Consider the following 19,619-nt stretch of genomic DNA (forward strand, 5'->3'; position numbering starts at 1 on the left):
GAAGTAGAACAGATGTCCATTTTAACAGAATTGTCCTGAGACAAGGTGATTCATCTTCAACAAAATGCAAAAAGTGAAACAATAACAGGAATAATGTATTGAAAATGTATTTATTCAGAATTATTCATTCATTACAGAAAAAAAGAAAAGCACTACAAAACTCTCTGCAGGATGCAAAAGGTCATACTGAGTGTAGAAATGCGGAATGTTTTTTCCAGCTGACGATGGAACGTTTGTTTGCGGCTGTACAACAAAGTGGTTGAGTTGAAAAGAAATATGAATCCGTATGAAACATTCATCAACAAGACTATTCGTCGCATGCACACAAAGCAGTTCACGGTCTAAAAAACGCGATGAACTGGTGACACCTCTTGAACATTGTGCACATCCGTGTTTGCTCGACAACTTCACTGTCTACCTGGAAATACATGAACACATTTAATGTCGTGAGAAATGATTTAAACACCTCTAAATTGTCCTCCTTAATCACACAAAAGCTCATTTCAGGCCTTTGTAATGAATCAAGACAAGATTTACATACAAAATGGCAATATTTCATGAATCCTGTGCTTGCTTTTCTACTTCAACAAGTGCATGCGCCAATATGCTAACACCTAGAAGAAATGTTTATGCTAGCGAGTACCTCACATCTAATAATATGTTGGTAGTTTGCCAAAGCAAGGGGAAAAAAAATGATCGTAAAATGTCATAAGGCGTTGCATCCATGCATATAGTTGTGACCTGCCCTGACCAATATGGCGGCGGCATTGACGGCTAACGTACAACCCAAGTGTCTTTGATTTCAAACATCAAAGCTAACATCTTACCAATGTTGCTCATATTTACTAATCCGCAATCAAGACTTTCAGAGTAGCAAAACGGTCATGGCTAAATAATTAGCACTTAGCTTAGCATCGGAAAGGAAAAGATCACTTGGATTTTCCAAACAAAAATAGAGTGACTTTTGTATTATTTACATAATGCTTGCGCTAGTCAAAAGTCTACATAAGTGCATCAGTCAAAGATAAAGATCATGAAAATGTGGTTAAATGCCCAAATTGATGAAAAGTGAGTGACAAAAAAACGTTTTGTGTTCAACCGCTAGCAAAAAGGACGATTTTATTTCATATCAGTCAGTGCTATTATCAGAGATATTGCTTATATTAGTCAAGCTCAAGCATTGCCTTTCATAGATATATAGTTGTATATACGTATATAAGAATCATGCCATAGAAAAATCTATAATTTTGTGTTGGTTAATATACATTTACAGACATTTTATTTACATTAGCTGCTACCAACTTGCAGGTGGATCATTATTTTTATTATTATTTTATGTTGTGCTAGTCCTTGTCCGGGCCTGAAATCTGATGTGATCTAAACACACACAACACACACACAAACACACACTTGTCCAGATTCCAAAGTGATTCCCTGACGCTGCTTCGATGTAATTTAGAGATGAGAAAATTGGATCATTTTGTCTTTGGTTTCCTTTCGTCGGAAAGTCGTGATCAGTCAAACCATATCGTACATCCAAGCGTTTTAAATTTGGGCTGACCCTAAAACCGTCTCCAGTCAAGTCATGTGACTCGAGTCCCTGACCGCCGGCGATTCCAGAGGCTTCCGTGCAAGCTGGGGTTCAAATATCCGCAAATCCTGGTCAACGAATGATACGCTAATCATTCTCCATTTTGAGTCGTTTCCAACAAAGGAGAAGACCTCAACGGAAGCGGTTGAGTTTTTTGGCTCACATGCAGCGATTGGATTATTCTAAAGTAAACTACGAGTGCTTGTGTTGAAGGCGTGCACACAGTTGTTTTGTTCTTCTTCTGTTATTGTGCTCTTGTCGTAATTGTGCTCTAAGTGCAAAGTCTTGTAGTCCACTGGTTCTCAAACTGGGGTCCCTGGACCGCCTGGGGTCCACGAAATAATTTCTTGGGGAGTTTTTCAAGTACCGCGACTTGGTGGAGGAAAGATATACAAATTGTGCTTATGAAGAATTCTGTTCAATTGTTACCGATGCAGCTAACGAGCTAACTAGCATGGCTAACATCAGTTTGTTTCCGCACGGACGTTACACAACAGAGTGAAAAGCCGAGAAGTAGCAAATCATCTAATGAGTTGTTTTTGTTCTACTTTTTTAAAAAAATATTTCGAAAAATTAAAATTTCTTTTTATGTTTACTAATACCAACATAGCACATTTCATGAATTAATAGATGTAAAAATGACTCCCATGTAAGAGGACCCAAAAGGTTTGAGAACCCTTGTTGTCGTCAACACTGATGTCCGGATCCGTGATTGTGCTTCCCCCAAAAGAGCTCACTGGACGGATGCTAATGCTAATGCTAACGGCATTGAAATCTTTCATGTGCTCTGCACTGCATCCTCCTTCCGCTCGGCTTCTCCGCCCTCGGCCGCCGTCCCGTCGCCGGCGGCTGCTTCGGCGGTAGTTTGGGCGTCCCCGTCGGGCACCGGCGCAGCCTCCCGGCCATCTGGGACAGCCCCCTCGGGGGCGGGGCTTGGAAAATGAGCATTGAGGAGGGGCTTGTTGGAGGCGAGGGTCACGGCGGCGTCCGTGTCGCTGTCCAGGGGGAGGCCGGAGTCCACTCCGGAGTCGCTCATCTCCAGGAAGTTGGCGTCGGACGTGAGCGCCTGGTAGCCGCCCGCTTTGGGAACGTCAACACCCTGCGCAAACGATACAAGTCATTTGGAGAGGAATGGAATTAATTGCGGAACTTCATGTGTGACCTTACATTAGATGGCGACCAGTCCATTCTTTCCCTCTTTGTGTCCTGTCATTGAGTGGCAACCAGTTTTTTGTCTATATGTGACTTGAAAAAAGCTGGCGAGTGTTTGTCAGTACGGACCTTGACATTGACTGGCGACCAGTCCATCGTTTGTCTGTATGAGAACTGACACTACCTGGCAACCAGTTGATTGGCCATTTTCTCTCCAGTCAATTGTTTGTCTATATTTGGCCTGATATTAGGTGGCGACCAGTCCATCGTTCATCTATATGAGAATTCAATTGACATTGACTCGTGGCGACCAATCCCTTGTGTGTCTATATGAGCTATTGTGTTGAGTGGTGACCTATGCATTGTTTGTCTATTCATGACCTGACATTAATTGGTGAACAGTCAATTGTTTGTCAATATCTGCCTTGATATTGACTGGCGACCAGTCCTTTCTTTGTCTATATGTGACCTGACATTAACTGGCGACCAGTCAATTGTGTGTCTATACAGTATGTGCCTTTACATTGGCTTTTAATGTCAAAGGACCTCCGCCAAGGCCAAATGTAAGTATATATTTGTGTTCTAGCTTAGCGGCTAACAAAACATGTCATCATTTGTCATTTAAGACAGAGCGTTTTGAATGTGTTCTTTTTTAAAAGCTGAAGAATTATGGAGGAGGAATGAGAGGGAGGCGTTCACAATACAGGAAGTGGCCCAAATTGAGGTCAGTGGAAAAAAAACACCATCATTCATTTATGAACACAATCCAGCAACATTATTTATAGATTCATTCCTCTCCTCACACACATGCGACGACACAAGTCAAAATTCTGTCGTCGTTGCAGGGCTGAGCAATATTGCTCATAAAATAACGTTTTTATTCTTTAATATTTGCCATAATCGCCACACTGACCTTGATGGTGACGTCGGCGTCCCCGGCTGGTTCGTCGCACGCCGACTGCGTGACCGACTCTTCTGTGAACCTGCTGTACGCCTCGTGGACCACCTGCGCGCGCACACACACACACACACACACACACACACACACATACAAGGTAAAAGACCGAAACACACAGTGAATCCTCGTAAAACGCTCGGAATATGTTACAGATCCACTTGTAAGAGTGACAACATGACAGCTTCATATGAACACAACACAACATACAACACAACAAAAGACACACAAACACAGACACACACCGATTTCCACTTGCTAAACACACATGGACATGTACACGAAAAGACAACAGGAAGTGACATCACAAGTTCACAACACACATTGACCAAGCTCCACCTGCTGCAGCGAAGGAAGGAAGGATGAAGGAAGGAAGGTAAAAAGGAAGGAAGGTAAAAAGAAGGGGGGAAAAGAGGAAGGAAGGAAGAAGGGAAAAAGGTGGAAGGAAAAGAAGGAAGGAAGGAAGAAGGGAAAAAGGTGGAAGGAAAAGAAGGAAGGAATAGAGGAAGGGAAGTATGGAGGAAGGAAGGAAGGAAGAAAAGAAGGGAAGGAAGGAAAGAATAGAGGAAGGGAAGGATGGAGGAAGGAAGGAAGAAGGGAAAAAGGTGGAAGGAAAAGAAGGAAGGAAGGAAGGAATAGAGGAAGGGAAGGATGAAGGAAGGAAGGGAAAAAGGGAGAAGGGAAAAAGGTGGAAGGAAAAGAAGGAAAGAAGGAAGGAAAAGAGGAAGTGAAGGATGAAGGAAGGAAGGTAAAAAGGAAGAAGGGAAAAGGTGGAAGGAAAAGAAGGAAGGAAGGAATAGAAGAAGGGAAGGAAGGAATAGAGGAAGAGAGGAAGGCAAGGATGGAGGAAGGAAGGAAGGAAGAAGAGACAGAAACATGAAAGGACAGAAGGAAGAAGGGAAGAAAGGCCTTATCTACAAGCAGCAGCTAACGGGACAGAACCATTTCAACATGTTTGCTTTTGATGAGGAAAAATAATTGTTTTGAATCCTAATGAGGAGAGTGTAAGATTATGAGCAGATTATTATTGAATATTTGCATGCTTTTGCAATTGGTGTGAAAAGTTCAACAAATGACATCAGGAAGTCGTTTGAAATGGATCTTTTCTTTTTCGACAAGGTTCTCCTTCAAGACGCAACCAAGCAGCTTGTCGGGATCCCGGAGACATTTTCTGCCGGATCCGCTCACGGTTACGTTTGGACTTTTTGTCAAATGAGCCCACGGATCAACTTGCGCTTGACCTTGAGGCAATTCGACCCAGCAGGAAGTTGATCGTGCGTCTTATTTGCCAGAAAAGTTCGTCGACCAAACATTTAGAGCAGAAACAAGAAAGCCACAACGCGCTTTGTCTCACCGGGAAGACGCTCCCACGTGACGCTCCTTAAAGTCAGAGGGACAGGCCACAACGTTATTACCCACCACATGGAAATCGTTCAACAGGGGCGGGCAAAGGGCCCGGTGGGGCTCCAATGTCACATGACCAAACCCAGAAAACAGCTGAGCCGTGGTTGGTCGTTACCTGAGCCCTTAAGCACTCACTCGCGATGTCATTTTCAGTCAACAGCAAGTGGCAAAATGGCCGCCTTCCTGTGATGGGTCAAAATGGGAGGATTTTGCTGCTTCGTTCATATTCCACAAACAAAACAGAATATTAAACAGAATGTTTTGTTTACACCAGTGGGGGCACATACATTAACGGTATTGGAAACAACACTTTTGACTTTTGACAGGGAAAAAAAACATTTTCCTTTGCTAAATTAAATAATTATTCATTAAATAATTAATAAAATAAATAAATACAATTCTAAAAAACAGAAAGAATATTCATTATACTTATTTATATTTTCTTAAATTACGTTTACTATTTAAGTGTTCTAAATTAATTATATTCATCCAAATTATAAAAAATAAAATTAAATGAAAATGATTTTTAATATAAAAATATATATACTTTTGGTATAAAATAAATCTGATAATTACATTGATATAATCTAATAAAAAAACTTTACTAAATAATCATTTTAAATCATTATGAATATAATAAATAAGTATTATAATATAATAATAAAATAATATGAAATATTATTATTAAAATAAACAAATTTTACATTTTCACTTTACATTTTCTTAATGCCTTTTGTTGGATAATTAATGATATTCAAGTCAATTGCAAATAAAATAAAAATATATATAATTATTTAAAACAATGACAATTTCATAAACGGTATATTATACATACAATAAATATATAGAAATAACAGACTAAAAAAACGAATTGGAGGGTTACCCCCCCCCCTCCCCCTTCTATTACAAATCTTCACATACCATGCAGTGTCTCAATGTCCGCAACCAGTTTCCTGTTTTTAAAATTATACTTTTGCATTTACAACCAAGTAATATTTTATTTAGTATCATAGTAGTAGCAATAGTAGTAGTGCTTTAAGTTCGATTCTATTTATGTACCACACTTTGTTTCAGCTGCATTTTTTTTTTTAAAGTGCTCTAAAAATAACATCGAATACAACTGACCCGGCCCATCTGTGCATTTCTTTAACCCATTTTAAAAAAATATATATATTTTTTTTGCCCACCCCTGTCATCCAACCTCCAATCCTCATCTCGCACCCGCGGCCGCCTGGCGCGACGGGAAAGCGCGCCTTTACCTGTCGAAAGGCCTCGCCCTCCTCGCCCTTGCCGGCCTGCTGGGCCAGCATCATCAGCTTCTTGTTCTTCTCGCCCCTCTTGTGCTCCTTGTAGAGGCAGGACAGCAGGCACGCCAGCAGCATGAAGGCCAGCAGGCTCAGAAGCGACAGGACGGCAACCGTCAGCGGCGGCAGCCTGGAGGCTGCCGGCGACACGGCACAAAGGTGGAGCTAAAGCTAAATGCTCGGATGGTCAGTTACATAAAAAGTGATGTACTTTGTTGTGTAACGTGTTTTTTTTTAACATGAAAAACATATACAGGTATGGATAATTCTACAGTATTGTACTTTATAAAAACTATGTAAATAATTGAACAGTTATGCATCATGATTGTCATGCAGCTCCACCAGGGGGCAGCAAATGCAAGCAAACGTAGAGTATATATATGAAGAAGACAGTCACAACTGCTTAGTAAGCTGCAGTAATATTTTTAGTTCCAGATTTTTCACAGAGGATAAAAATTATATGTCTGCGAGTATTGTTTTTTTGTCTGTTTACATATATTGACGCTTATGTTCAAATATGTGTTGCTTAAAAGGTTATAACACTGCAACCAACCTTGATGCTAGTTTTGTTAGCATGTCTAGCTTTAAGCTAAGGACAAAGTTATCTGTCATTCAACATAATTTTAGGTCTGATGGCCAGGTGTCGAGTGTTCTTATCAAGGTTATTAGCTAACTTAGCTAATAGCTAACTATAATTGTAATTATTTCAAATGTATTTTTGCATTTGAAATTTATTTTATTTCGGTGTTACTGCTTAGCCATACAAAAGAAAAAAAGGTTGAACAGGTGTTTGAGAATTGTAATTTAATTTACTTTATTATTATTATTTATAGTGACCTTTTTCCCCTTGCACTCAACAAATCTTGATATTAAAAAAACTAAAACTAATAAAAAAGAAAATATAAAAAAATATATAAAAAATAACACACCCGCTCTAAAAACTAATCAAATCTAACTGAATTTAAAACAATAAAAAAATCAAACAAAATTAAAACTAACAATAGTGAAAAATCCAAAACCATTCCAACGGTAATTCTTACCGACCACATCTACGTAAACGTGCGCCACGGGGAATCCTGCCAGGTCGGTGATTTTGAAGACACCCTCATCAGACCCTCGCACCTTCTTGACCAGCAGCTCGGATCCGTCCACGGTGACGCGGCTCGCCAGCTGAGGGTCCGCCGGCGTCACCAGGACGCCTCGTTCCAAGATGGGCCGGTCCTGATGGCCGGATTTGGGCCTGTAGACCACGTTCACTTGGGCGTGGTGCAGGTAGAGTTTCACCGTCATGTCGGCTCCGTTGACGGGGTGCAGGAAGTCCTGGTGCTCTGCGTTCCCAAGGGAAACATTAAGGGAGACGGGCACGGGTTTCCGGCACAAGGGAAGTCCCGAACCGCCGCCTCTCTCACCTCTCACATGAAGGCAGTTCCTCCTTCGCACTTTCCCCTCGCGGTCACGCACGGTGAAGCTGCCCTCGTCCGCCATCTTGACCGAGTGCAGCGCCACGCTCTTGTCCGTCACGCTCAGACGTCCGGAGTAGGCGTCGGCCAGCACCAGCGTGTGGCGGAAGAGCAGCGCGGCCGGCGGCTCGGTGGCGTGCAGGAAGTCCGAATGGTTGCCGTGGTGGACGGGACCTGGCCTGAGTGACGACAGCGAGACTGCGGATCAGTGAGGGAGTTTGCAAATGGCCTCGAAGCCACCATCGTTTTTTCTTATGGGGTTTTTTACTAGCCATTGATTGGTTATTATGACATTTGACATTTTTTATTTTTGTGTTATGCATACTATAATGCATGGGCTTATAAAACACAAAACAATCCAAATGGCCCGGCACCAGAATATATATATTTTTAAAGCTTTAGTTTAAAAAAAAAAATGCAAAAGTCAGGCTTTTTTTGGTCTACTTTTGCCAATTAAAAAAAATAATTACACAAAAATAATGACATTCAAACATCACCCTAAAAAATTGCTATTTTTTTGCAGAAGGGCAAAATCGTCATTATCAAATCATTTCTCAGATGATTAGCATGTCTGTAGAGTTTCAACATTGTTAGCATTAAGCTAAACTTGTTAGCTGAAACTGAAGTGATGTGGTTGGTTATTTTAAATAAGACATTGTTTTAATGTGCGCAACATCAAGGCGTACCTGAACTCCAAGCTGATTGGACCTTGCACCTGGTTCAAGTGGATGTAATAAGTGTCTCCGTACTTGACCACCTCCTCCACGGCGCAATCTAAACACGCGCACACACAAAACATCAAAACACAAACATTTCCTGTTTTTCTTCTTCTTCTTGTTGACCTCGGACGTCGAGGGCAAGACGCCTGAGCGCGCCTTCGGTCCTGCTGACCACGTAGACGCCCTCGTCCTCCTCCTGCACGTCCTCCAGCACCAGGTGGCCGTAGGGATTGAGACGAGCTCGGCGATTCAGCACTTCCCCCGCTCGAAGGAGCGGCACCTCAATGCTCTTGTTGGCCTTGGGGCGGAAGACCACCTCGCCCGTGTCGCCGGGCGGGATGTCGATGTGGATGTCTTCGCCGAAGAAAGCCGTCCTGTGCTCTTCCTTGACTGGACGCCGCAGGGAAATAAAAAAATCTGCTTAGTTAATGACGTAGCGAGTCTGCTCCACTCTCATTTGGTGTTCCACAGGGTTCCATTTTAGAACCCCTGCTGTTTTCATTGTTTTTGCTGCTGCTTGTTTTGAAAGTTGAATTGACTACAATTTTGATATCTTTTCTTCCCCCATGCTCACATTTATCAAAAACTATCCCAGGTGTGCTATTGACGGGCCTTGGTGGAGGTCAAGCTTACCTTTAAAGGACGCCGACGCAGCTGAAAAAGAGGGAGTTAGAGAGAGTTAAATTCAACAAATCTTTGCGTGTTTCATTTGATGTGGATAATTAGTTCAAAGCATCCTTGGTGCCGGACGGAGCCTTTGAAAAGTAGCGACGGCTAACAATATCACGTGTGGGTGGTCGATACACTGAGTCGGCACAAAACACGGTGAGGAGGGAGCGGTTCATCTGAATACGGTTGAATTTCTGTGACGAGCGTCTGGAGAACGTCAGGCCGCAATGCTTACCCGTGCAGAGCAGGTTGCTAAGCAACACACACGCCATCCCTCTCATCTTCAACACGCGGGCTAAGAAAAAAATATCAAGAAAACAAATGAAGTTTATTGGCTAATACACAATATATGAAACATGACGATACCTGTCAGAGCAAGATTGATTAACTATTGGCGTGTGGTGTCATACAACAACCAAAATCAATATGGCGATTGAGATGACATATTTTATGCATAATTCATTAAGCCTGTAAGATAATGTATTAATCAAAATCAAGTAATATATGCTGTGTATAGCATTTTTGGACTTTGCTATTAAAAAAAATGTTTTTGACAAATATCACTCAAAATCAATATGGCGGTTTCATATTTATGTCAATTTGACCATTTGAACTCAAGTGTATGATTCAAAATCAGTTTCCTTTTCTATTTGGAGGTGGCTGAAGTCCCGACTGAAGGCGCAGGTAGCAAACGCAGACTGGCTAAACGTTTCCGTGCTGACGGGTGGTCATTGCTCCCCTGCCAATTAGCCGCAATTAGCACAGCTTTGTTGACGTCGGCAGCTTCCATCCCGCCAAGTCAGTCACTCAGCGATGAGGAAGAGGAGGAGGAGGAGGAAGAGGAGGAGGAGGAGGAAGAGGAGGTGTCGGGCTTCCATCCTTCTCCACTTACACTTTCAATTGGATTATACTGCTTTTCTTTTTTTTTGCTTTTCCATAACAGTACCTTGACTTGGTGTTAATTCATTTTGTGACGATGCTACAAATTAATACATTTTCCCCATTGTCATTGAAATGCCATGAATTCATCCCACCACTATTTCATATCTCACTTTAAAGCAGTGCTTCTCAATTATTATTATTTTTATTCCGCCCCCACCCCAAGAAGAAAATATTTTACACACTTCCAGCTCCCCGCCGACTATTCTGACAATAGGAGCGCCACTGCCACCTAGTGTACTGGATGTGCAATTACACTTTATTCTCGTACCACTTCATTCCACTACGGAAACTTGATTTAAAATATAAATAACAATATATTAAAATAACAGCAATACAAATGACCTGAAAGAATATGTTTAAGGGGCGTGGCCTAGTGAGTCAGATTAACCTGCTTGTGAGTTGTGATCGACAGCATCTCCTTGAGAGTGTTTATATTTTGTATTTGATGGCTTTTCGCATGCGATAAATGGCTGAAAGTGCATGGGCGACTGTGTGCTCTCCTTGCCCACATTTGAGGGCATTCATTGCTCAAACCACAAAGAAAGCAAGTCAAGGTACCGCTACATCCATAAACCAGACGCCATTTTAGCAGGCTTCAATCCAAATTGAAAAAGAGGGTCACTTGTTCCTCTCTTGTTCCACGAAGCCCCGCCTCCTCTTCCTCATCCTCCTCATCTTCCTCCATGCAGCTGGTGATGCAGCCAAGGGTGTGTCAGGACCAGCATGCCTGCCTGCTGCCTATCCCGCCGCACTCATGGGGGGGGTCCCAGATGGAAAAAAAAGATGGAGGATGATGGGAGTGAGATGCTGGTGAAGTTTGTGCGTAAGATTATGGAGCTTATGGAGGGAGGTGGGACGTGGAGGGGGGCGGGCATCCTGTGTGTGTGTAGGAAGCATTTGAGATAAATAATGTGAAGATATAGATATCTATAGAGAGCACTAAGCACTTGAATGAGAACTCCTCAAAAGGATAGAATGAATGTGGCACAATTACATACAAATACATCTCGTACTCCATAAATAGAAGTGATGAATGCTTGTGAGAGTAATAGTAAAAGTCCAGGGTGTGTGTAAAGAGGCATTGGTTAAAGGTGCTTGTAATCGGACCAATCCGCCCTAAACCGAGAGTCCAAAATCCTAATCGTGCATACGGTACAGTACACGGTGCTGCAGTGTACGAGTTCTGGTTCTTACCTTACGTCGTGTTGGAGAAACGAGAACGCAGCAAAGTGCTTCTTTCTTGGATGGAAATCCCCCTTCTTTTTTTTTGTCACCCCTCTTTCAACAAGCTCGTCCAAGCCGAACGCACCAAAGCACGGAGGCCATCTGGAGAAAACCAGAGAATGAGAAAGGGAAAGGCAGGAGAGAGAGAGAGAGAGAGACTTTCCCCGTAACGACGACGACGACGATGCCGCCTTTGTGCGCCTTCGGGGACTCGGCGACGCTCGGGAATCTTCGGCTGCTTTCGGTAAATGTCGGCCGAAGCCGCCGGCTGGCGCTTTTGGATACAGACGCCTTCCGTGTGGCCACGAAACATTACGATCATCCGGGCATTTAGGATATTTCTGCGGCGCAAAGCAATGCAAATGCTTTATTAACACGGTGAAAACAAACTGAACTGATTTTGCGACTCGCATACAAACCACTAAACTCGGTAGATTCTATAGTCGACAATTTCATCACATTTCGAAACCAAAACAATCCTCACAAATCAATCTCCCTTTCACCATTTTGACTTGATGTGACGCAAACTGAATTGTTCTTGAATTATTAAATCTAGAAATAATGTCTAAAGGTGTACTCAGAAGTCTTAAAATACGAAGAAAATGGTGGTTTAAAATGTAAAATTACTTGAAATGTATTTTTTTTACAGGCTGACAATTAGATCACAGAAACAGCAGGCGCGTGAGCAACGCGGCGTACTGTTGCTGTAATTCCCCCACTTGGCCTTGTGAGGGCGACAGAGTCCAGTTTTCTCGACAGACGTTCTCGTTTGTAGCCGTCGAGCTGCCGTCGCCTGCGTCACTCGATCGACGGCCACCGGGAAATCACGTCATCATTTTTCTACCATCTGCTCCGTAAAGCGGCCACATCGCTGTTACCGTTCGTTTACACATATTTTTAATTTTTGCTACTCGACCACCTGCTACGCGTCTGCGCTGTTCTTGTCTGGACCGCACACACACAAACCCCCCCTTCGACTCACTCGTCGCTGGTGGTTCTCAGTCATCAATTCTCCTTGCTCGGTAAGTTGCTTACGTTATTTTTTCAACGTTTGACATTTGATTTAATATCGCTTCCACCCCGCACGCCAGTGTCATATTTCCAGAGGATGCTGCTCGAGGCGGGTCTATTTGTTGCTAAAAGTTGCTAGATGACGTAGACGACGTCATTCTATTACAGGCTACGCGGAGAACCAAGCACTTGAAATATGCTCATTTAGATGAGTTTATTATCATTTCGTAATTTAAACACAACACATTGTAGGTTGCATTTATCTTGTGCAGTACAAATTGTTATCTATATTTTGGTTCGACTGTTGAAATATTGAATCATATCCAGTAGCCGAAATCTAGCAGTTCACAATGCACTTTTTGCAACTACAGCTGTGACAGGACGTGTGTTTCTCCTACTGTGACCAGCCGACATGTTCTACACCTGTGGGCCCAACGAAGCAATGGTGGTGTCAGGTGACTCGCTCTCATCATGCATTTGCAGGGGTTCTCAAACTGGGGTTCCCCTGGGAGGGGGGGCTGCTAGCTGTAACTTTATTGGATCATAACTAAAACAAGAGACCACCATAGTTCCTGTTTTCGCATTCGACAACAAAATATTGTATTTAATTGTAATTTATTGTATTCCAATTTAAATTCCTTTCTATTGAACGGCTCATGAGTATTCAGAATGAAACGTTTTAAAAAAAAAAAAAAAAGCATTTAGTAGTCACTATGTTTATTTGGAGTTATGATCATGAGAACAAATGTCTCCCCTGTAAAGAGTGAGGAAAAGTTTGAGAAGCGCCGCAAAACTGAATGGTTTGCGATTTGCGATAACGTCTTCTCGTCTGCCGTCCACCACATTGCAGGCTTTTGTCGCTCTCCTCCGCTGATGATCGCCGGAGGCCGAGTCTTCGTCATCCCCTGCATTCAGCAGTTGCAGAGGTGAAACAACACCGAGCCTTAAACATGACAGCGACAGTAAATATTCAGGTTTGGGTGAATATTCGGTAAACGAGAAAACATGGCAAAAAAAAAAAACTGCCGCTGATCGTTCCCAAATATTTTGCGGTCACTAAATCATGAGAAAATTAAATGCACTTATAGAATTCACGGCACTTTTAAAGTAAAACAAACACATTCCATGAGAGCAAGAGCACAAAAATATGGTGCAGCGTAATAGTGTATTTATGTGTTTACACTAGAAAACAAATCATCATACATCAATAGTCATGTACATTAAAAAAATGAACCTACAGCCATCACTTTCTGTGAGGGTAAAATACTTCCTGCTTCGTTCTTCTTTCAACTTTACAGTCGCGAACTACATAAGTGTGCCGCCCTCTAGTGGCCAAAAGTGGAATTGTAGCCTTAATGAACAAGACTGACCAAAATAGAGTTTTTACGAAACGAAACCCAAAAAAAAAACTGCCAAACAGCAGGACTGACAACCTGGAACCCGCGATGACAATTTTTTATTCCAACAATATTTTTTGGTGATTCCACGTGAGAGCGAATTCTTTCTACTTCCTCAGGATCTCCCTCAACACGCTGACCCTGAACGTGAAGAGCGACAAAGTGTACACCCGCCACGGCGTGCCCGTCTCCGTCACGGGCATCGCGCAGGTCAGGCGGAAGGAAGTTCGAATTCGCCGTCAAGCGACTCGGCAAATTCATTAAAAAAAAAAAAAAAAAAGTTTTTATCTTGATTTGTTCACAGATGAAGATTCAAGGTCAGAACAAGCAGATGCTGGCCGCCGCCTGCCAGATGTTCATGGGCAAGTCGGAGGCGGAGATCGCGCACATCGCCTTGGAGACGCTGGAGGGACACCAGAGGGCAATCATCGCACACCTGACCGTCGAGGTGACCTGGAACCCGTGAACCGCTTTGAAAAGGAATCTGGTTTGGATTGGAGTTTCTGTGCGCGCAGGAGATCTACAAGGACCGCAAGAAGTTCTCGGAGCAGGTTTTCAAAGTGGCGTCGTCGGACCTGCTCAACATGGGCATCGGCGTGGTCAGCTACACGCTCAAAGACGTGCACGACGACCAGGTCGTAGTGATTACCTCGACTCCGCCCATTTCCGGAAAATGCCGCCCCACATGTCGCACATGCCCAAATCATTGTGTTTTTTTGTTTTTTTTGATGGCGTACGCTAAAATGAAGTTTGGATTCGAATGTTTTGTTGTTGTTGTTGTTGTTGCTCAGGATTACCTGCACTCCCTGGGGAAGGCTCGCACGGCGCAGGTGCAAAAAGACGCTCGCATCGGCGAGGCTCTCAACAAGAGGGACGCCGTCATCAGGGTGAGAAGCGTGAAAATGTGCGCTGCAAACGACAATGCGCGACTTGAGTTGTTATTCTTGCCATTGAATTCACAAAGGCGTCAAAATAATGGGGTTGCACAAGTGTGCACACCCTGGGGGCGTGGCTGTGCTCAGAATGGGCCAGTCACGCTTAGTTACTTAGCTGTGTAGTTACAGTTACTTAGTTACAATTATGGTTACTTATTTGCAGTTACTTAAGTACAGCTGATCTTGCGTACTTATTACATGGGTAATTACAGTTACTTCAGTGCTGTTACATGGTTACTGTTACTGGGTTAGTTAGTTTTAGTTTTAGTAGTGAATTTAAAAAATGCACGGATCAGTAGTGCTCGATGTTATTTTTAAGAGCACTTAAAAAAAATGCAACTGAAACAAAGTGCGGTACATAAATAGAATCGAACTTAAATAAACTACTATTGCTACTACTATGATACTAAATAAAATTTGACTTGATTGTAAATGCAAAAGTATAATTTTAGTTGAAAAACAGGAAACCAGTTGAGACATTGAGATTATATCAATGTAATTTTCAGATTTATTTTATATCAAAAGTATTTTTATATTAAAAATAATCATTCTCGTTTTTTTACTTTTATTATTTATAATTTGGATTAATATAATTAATTGACCAATTATTTCATAAATTCAAAACACTTTAATAGTAAACGTAATTTTTAAGAAATTTAAATAAGAACAATGAATATTCATTTGTTTTTTAAAATTGTATTTATAGTTGATTTTTTATTGGTTAACAATTATTTAATGAATATTTATTATTTAATTTAAAAGCAAAGGGAAGTGTTTTTTCTGATATTCTTTTATTATGTGGTTCTTGACATATTCTTACAGTTGCTTAGTTGCAGTTAAAGTATGTATGTAGTTACATATTACGTATTTACAGTTTCATCTGCTTATTTCGCTTTAGTTAATTAGTTCCAGTTACGGATAGTTACAATTACAGGTACTTAGTTAGGTCAGGCACAGTTAAACGTATTTGGTTACGTGTACTTTTCTTTTTTTTTATTACTTAATTGCAGTTACTTTGTTACAGTTACTCCATTACAGTTAGTTACATGGTTACTGTTAGTTACTTAGTTACAATTGCAGTTACTTTGCGACAAACGTGTTCAGAATTCACAATTTAATATTTTTTTTTTAATCAGTGGAGTTGCACAAGTTATAGGTCACATTAATGGTGGAAAATAAATTAAAGTGATTTATCATCTTTCTTTTTTTTTATTCCACCAAAATCCAACCCCGCAGGAGGCGCACGCCATGCAGGAGAAGGTGTCGGCGCAGTACAAGAACGAGATCGACATGGCCAAGGCGCAGCGCGACTACGAGCTGAAGAAGGCGGCGTACGACATGGAGGTGAACAGCAAGAAGGCCGAGTCGGAGATGGCCTACCAGCTGCAGGTGGCCAAGACCAAGCAGCGCATCGAGGAGGAGCGCATGCAGGTGCAGGTGGTGGAGCGCAGTCAGCAGATCACGCTGCAGGAGCAGGAGATCACGCGCAAGGAGAAGGAGCTGGAGGCCAAGGTCAAGAAGCCCGCCGAGGCCGAGAAGTACCGCCTGCAGAAGCTGGCCGAGGCCCAGCGGTCAGTCCGGCGCGTTTGTCAAACTTTTCAAATGGGAAATAGTTGTGAGAGGATTTGTATTTATTATTATTATTCAGACATTTTTAGATGATAAATAATTCACTTAGTTTCAGGGGTATAATACTTTTATTACAGATCATTTTTATTTTGTTTTGACTTTTGTTTTTGAAATAAAGTAGATTTATTATTTGGGTTTTTTAAATGCTACATTTTAATTTATTTTTATTCGTTTTTCTTAAATGTATGGACAATTACAGCGATACCGAATTAAATTCACTTAAAATAAACCCTGAAAACTCATGTATGATAATTGACAAAAAAGGACATTTTCACTATAATTATTATAGTTATAGAAACATAACATGTAGTTAATTCCTTTTCAATTTTTATAAAATACTATAAAATCCTTGCCAATCATTCAATTATATTGACAAAAAAAAAATTCTGTGTAAATTTTTGTTGTTGTTGCCTGGTTTTGTGTTCTCACAGTCTCAAGCTGATCATGGAGGCAGAAGCTGAGGCGGAGTCCATCAGGGTAAGGCGGGGGGGGGGGAAATTATTATTTTCCGATGTAAATTTATGAATTAATGGAGGCAAAATATTGCCATTAATTTTATATATTTTTTTATATTTTGTAAGTTCAAACATTTTACAAATTGTCTTAAATTTCAACCTTTTAAAAGCGTCCTGCCCTCCCCGGCAGATTAAGGGCGAGGCGGAGGCCTTCGCTGTGGAGGCCAAAGGCCGCGCGGAGGCGGAGCAGATGGCCAAGAAGGCCGAAGCCTTCCAGCAGTACGGCGCCGGCGCCATGGTGGACATGTTGCTGGAGAAGTTGCCCCTGGTGAGACGGGCAACCAGACCAGGGAGGGACAAATCGCTTGATTGGACGCACTTGACACGTTGCTTTTGCGTTTGCTTCCACTAGATGGCGGAAGAGATCAGCAAGCCTCTTTGCCAAGCCAAGAAAGTGACCATGGTGTCCAGCGGTGGCGAGGTGGGGGCCGCCAAACTGTCCGGGGAGATTCTGGACATCATGACGCGCCTCCCCGACGCGCTGGAGAAGCTGACTGGGGTCAACATCGCCCAGGTCACACGCGCGCGCTCGCACACACACGCACACACTTGACTTCATTGTTGCTGGGCCACATTAAATTACTTAGACAGATGGGCCAGAGTTAAACGGTGTACTATAACGTTGTCAAATTGGCTTTGCTAATAATAAAACTAAAAATGAATTTCAAATTATTTAACAATATGTACAAATTATTTATTTAAATATTGCATCCCTATATTATTTATAGCTAATGTCAGACTCATAATTAACTCATTCACTGCCATTGACGGCTATAACGTCAAAAATTCATTTAAACTATTTCTATCAGTTTAACATTTTTTCCCCACTTTTGTTAACAAGAGTATGAAAACCTATAATTTTTTATTGTACATTTAGAACAGATATAAAATTTGTGATTACTCCTGAGTTAACTCGTCAAATCATTTAAAAACGTTAATCGCCTGTCACCCCTAATTTTTTATATTTTTAAAATTAATTTATGACAGTGATTGAGTTAATTAGCCAATTATATATTTGAAAATATATGCATGCATATATTTCCTTTTTTTTTTTTTTTTTTTTTTTACAATGTGTTTAATGCAATAGATGAATTAATACTTTATGAATTAATACACCAATCATTGTAATTTTCCCCCAAAATGACTTTCTCCTGAGTTCTGATTGGCCGGTTCGGTTTTTGAAACTGGTGCTGTTGTAGGAATGAGCCAATTAACGCCGCGTCCCTCTTTCTGTCCCTTTGCCCATTTCAGGTGAGCTCCCGTAGCGGCTGAGGAAGACCGTCCTGGCCTCAAGTTTGGGCTGTCGATCAGTTTTATCGTATTGTGCACACGCTGCTGTCCTCACCTTCTTCACAAATATGATTCTTTTTTTTTTATTTGTATTTTTTGAAAGTCCTATTACTAACGTTGAAACCTCATTGGCCAGCAATACTGATTCTGAAGGTAATGGGCAGATTACACTGACGTGGCAACATAGAAGCTCAAATCTAATTGGACAATAAAAATCCAACATTCAATACAAAAGTAGAATCAGTGCAACCACGCGGAACATTTAGAAATTAAGAGAACAGACTGCTGGGAATGAATCAGTATATTCATGAAAGACATATTAGAATTACAATTAATTATTAATTAATATTCAAATTCAGGTTATAAATATTATCACTTAGCTCTCGAACCTCAAGTGCTACTAACCTCACTGATTTATGTCTCCACTAATCCAGTAATGGATGACTCCAACGTAGCAGTTTAGAAAACCAGAAACTTTATTTATGTACGTATTCATTTATTTATCAGTGTTTTTTGTTTTTTTTAAATATAATAAAGTGTCAACGATTGTTTAACTGTGTCTCGGGTAGGAGGGGTCATGGTAGTTACCTGCTGTAGCATTTCTCAGGTGTTCGCTGAAGTGAGGGAATGTGCATATACTGTACTTTTATGGAATGTTTCTGAATATCATTATTGTATTTTATGATATTTATTGGTGTGCTTGGTCCAGTTGTTAACTGTATTAAGTGTGTATAACACGCATAGATTGGATCTTTATTTATTATCACCTAAAAAAAAATAATACCTTGCTTGAAGATGGCCGCTATATGTATGTACTGTATTCACAACTAACTCTTATTAATAAGTTTTTAGTTTTTTTGAATAAATGTGTGCTTTTTTTAAAAACGAATAATTGTGCCTGCTAGTTTATCAGCACATACAGAACAATACATAAATGCCTCAAGATGGCGGCAGACCCCTACATTAAGGGTGACATCACACACACGCGCGCGCGCGCACACGCACACACAAAAGCAAGCCGTTAACAATGCGTCTACTTAGTCACCTCAGATCGTGGAGCCGGCTGGTCCAACATGCTGACCGAAACATTCTGTCCTCCTCCTCCTCCTGACCACCTGGCCCAAATAAAACTGAAAAGTTGAATGTCTGCAGACCAGCTAGTTCAAACACGAAAGTGAAAGTTCTTCTCGGTTTGAATGTTTTGCCATCTGAACTTCCTGTTCTTCTTCTTTGAAATTTACACGTAGTTTAAACACTGATGTGCCATCCCTAGTGGCTGAAAGCGGAACTACACGAAAGACCGGGTGGTGGACCCGCGACCGTCACTTGTCTACGATGCAGGTTGGCGTGGGTTCGCTTCCCCGCCTGGGAGACCATGTTTGTATGTTGTGCGTGTTTGCGTGAGTAAATACAAAGAAAAAA

General features: G+C 41.5%; 2 protein-coding genes across 7 annotated transcripts; one reads left to right on the forward strand and one right to left on the reverse strand.

Annotated features, from left to right (window-relative positions):
* Positions 1–93: 93 nt before the first annotated feature.
* LOC147157474 (uncharacterized) lies at positions 94–19,412 on the reverse strand. 5 transcript variants are annotated; one of them, XM_086062282.1, is made up of 13 exons: positions 19,243–19,412; positions 14,626–14,737; positions 11,391–11,761; positions 9,490–9,549; positions 9,219–9,239; positions 8,709–8,975; positions 8,553–8,640; positions 7,816–8,045; positions 7,447–7,734; positions 6,362–6,543; positions 5,053–5,078; positions 3,657–3,749; positions 2,477–2,690 (listed from the first exon to the last, which is right to left on the reverse strand). In XM_086062282.1, exons 4-13 carry the CDS (start codon positions 9,533–9,535, stop codon positions 2,624–2,626), a joined length of 1,308 nt encoding a protein of 435 aa, XP_085918408.1. In that variant the 5' UTR covers positions 9,536–9,549; positions 11,391–11,761; positions 14,626–14,737; positions 19,243–19,412; the 3' UTR covers positions 2,477–2,623. The 5 variants fall into 5 exon arrangements, with proteins under 5 accessions (XP_085918405.1, XP_085918404.1, XP_085918406.1 ...); XM_086062279.1 differs by lacking the exon at positions 5,053–5,078 and having other exon boundaries at positions 94–2,690; positions 11,391–11,522; XM_086062278.1 differs by lacking the exon at positions 5,053–5,078 and having other exon boundaries at positions 94–2,690.
* On the forward strand, positions 12,163–18,751 carry flot1a (flotillin 1a). Of its 2 annotated transcripts, XM_086062284.1 has the most exons (12): positions 12,163–12,442; positions 12,803–12,886; positions 13,282–13,357; positions 13,948–14,038; positions 14,133–14,276; positions 14,344–14,463; positions 14,620–14,715; positions 16,000–16,334; positions 16,824–16,869; positions 17,038–17,175; positions 17,260–17,421; positions 18,159–18,751. In XM_086062284.1, the coding sequence occupies exons 2-12, from the start codon at positions 12,844–12,846 to the stop codon at positions 18,177–18,179; spliced, it is 1,272 nt and encodes a 423-aa protein (XP_085918410.1). In that variant the 5' UTR covers positions 12,163–12,442; positions 12,803–12,843; the 3' UTR covers positions 18,180–18,751. The 2 variants fall into 2 exon arrangements, with proteins under 2 accessions (XP_085918410.1, XP_085918409.1); XM_086062283.1 differs by lacking the exons at positions 12,163–12,442; positions 12,803–12,886 and having other exon boundaries at positions 12,964–13,357.
* Positions 19,413–19,619: the final 207 nt, after the last annotated feature.

This window comes from Leptonotus elevatus, chromosome 19, assembly GCF_054856555.1.
Source record: "Leptonotus elevatus isolate MCC_2025b chromosome 19, RoL_Lele_1.0, whole genome shotgun sequence".
NCBI classification, from domain to species: domain Eukaryota; kingdom Metazoa; phylum Chordata; class Actinopteri; order Syngnathiformes; family Syngnathidae; genus Leptonotus; species Leptonotus elevatus.

What these genes read in the sequence shown, in the direction of transcription:
- LOC147157474 (XM_086062279.1), bottom strand. Translation starts at nt 9,535, where the DNA reads ATGAGAGGGATGGCGTGTGTGTTGCTTAGCAACCTGCTCTGCACGG. An exon ending in CCAATCAGCTTGGAGTTCAG is followed by an intron (nt 8,046 to 8,552) that starts GTACGCCTTGAT and finishes GTCGTCACTCAG; the next exon opens with GCCAGGTCCCGTCCACCACG. An exon ending in GAACTGCCTTCATGTGAGAG is followed by an intron (nt 7,735 to 7,815) that starts GTGAGAGAGGCG and finishes TTGGGAACGCAG; the next exon opens with AGCACCAGGACTTCCTGCAC.
- flot1a (XM_086062283.1), top strand. Translation starts at nt 13,161, where the DNA reads ATGATCATGAGAACAAATGTCTCCCCTGTAAAGAGTGAGGAAAAGTTT. An exon ending in TCGCACACCTGACCGTCGAG is followed by an intron (nt 14,277 to 14,343) that starts GTGACCTGGAAC and finishes CTGTGCGCGCAG; the next exon opens with GAGATCTACAAGGACCGCAA. An exon ending in AAGCTGGCCGAGGCCCAGCG is followed by an intron (nt 16,335 to 16,823) that starts GTCAGTCCGGCG and finishes GTGTTCTCACAG; the next exon opens with TCTCAAGCTGATCATGGAGG.